The 700-nt window shown below is 22.1% G+C and overlaps 1 protein-coding gene across 1 annotated transcript in view; it reads left to right on the forward strand.

The window, feature by feature from the left end:
• PGSY75_1341500 (hypothetical protein) overlaps nt 1–530 on the forward strand; it is a gene marked incomplete at both ends in the record, with an annotated part of 1,461 nt that extends 931 nt beyond the window's left edge. Inside the window, one exon of the mRNA XM_018787449.1 lies at nt 1–530. This exon is cut by the window's left edge and continues 931 nt beyond it. Coding sequence (XP_018640191.1) covers nt 1–530 — 530 coding nt within the window.
• Between the last annotated feature and the right edge of the window lie 170 nt (nt 531–700).

Genomic DNA, 700 nt, shown 5'->3' on the forward strand with positions numbered 1-700 from the left:
ATAAATTTATATCACCAAATTATGAGTACCTTATGTCAAATCCAAGATCTTCATATTATATACTTAATTATATAAATGAAAATAAATTAGAAATATTTAAAAAAGTTACATTATCCATAGGAACATATTTAGATGATATGGTAAATATAATGATTGCTATGTTAGAAACATCATATAAATCTATCCAAAATAATAGAAATAAAAATAAAGTAAACTTGTATGATCTATATCCTTTTTATAATCCTGACCAAAACTATGCAAGAAAAGAAAGACCTACATTAAAAACGGGTAGTACATTTCTTGATAAAATTAATTCTACATTAGATGCTACAACATTAGAAAAACATAAAAATGTGCCTAAATATTTAGGTAGGATTCCAATACCTAAAACTCAGAAAACTGGAAGTATAGTTATGGATGGGATAAATAATATGTTAGATGGATTACTGGATGAACCTATATCTTATCACAAGTATGATTATTTTAGTGATAAAATCAAAGAGCCACGCGAAATAAAACAAGCAATATGAGCATATCATAAGAGGAAATACAAACATATAAATATAAATAAATATATATATATATATATATATATATATATATATATTTATGTATACATAATGTATGAATGCATGATATGTATCATCATATTTTTTTTTTTTTTTTTACAAAATATTAATAAGTAATACACTAAATGATA

Source organism: Plasmodium gaboni, chromosome 13 (assembly GCF_001602025.1).
Source record: "Plasmodium gaboni strain SY75 chromosome 13, whole genome shotgun sequence".
Classification (NCBI taxonomy): Eukaryota; Apicomplexa; class Aconoidasida; order Haemosporida; family Plasmodiidae; genus Plasmodium; species Plasmodium gaboni.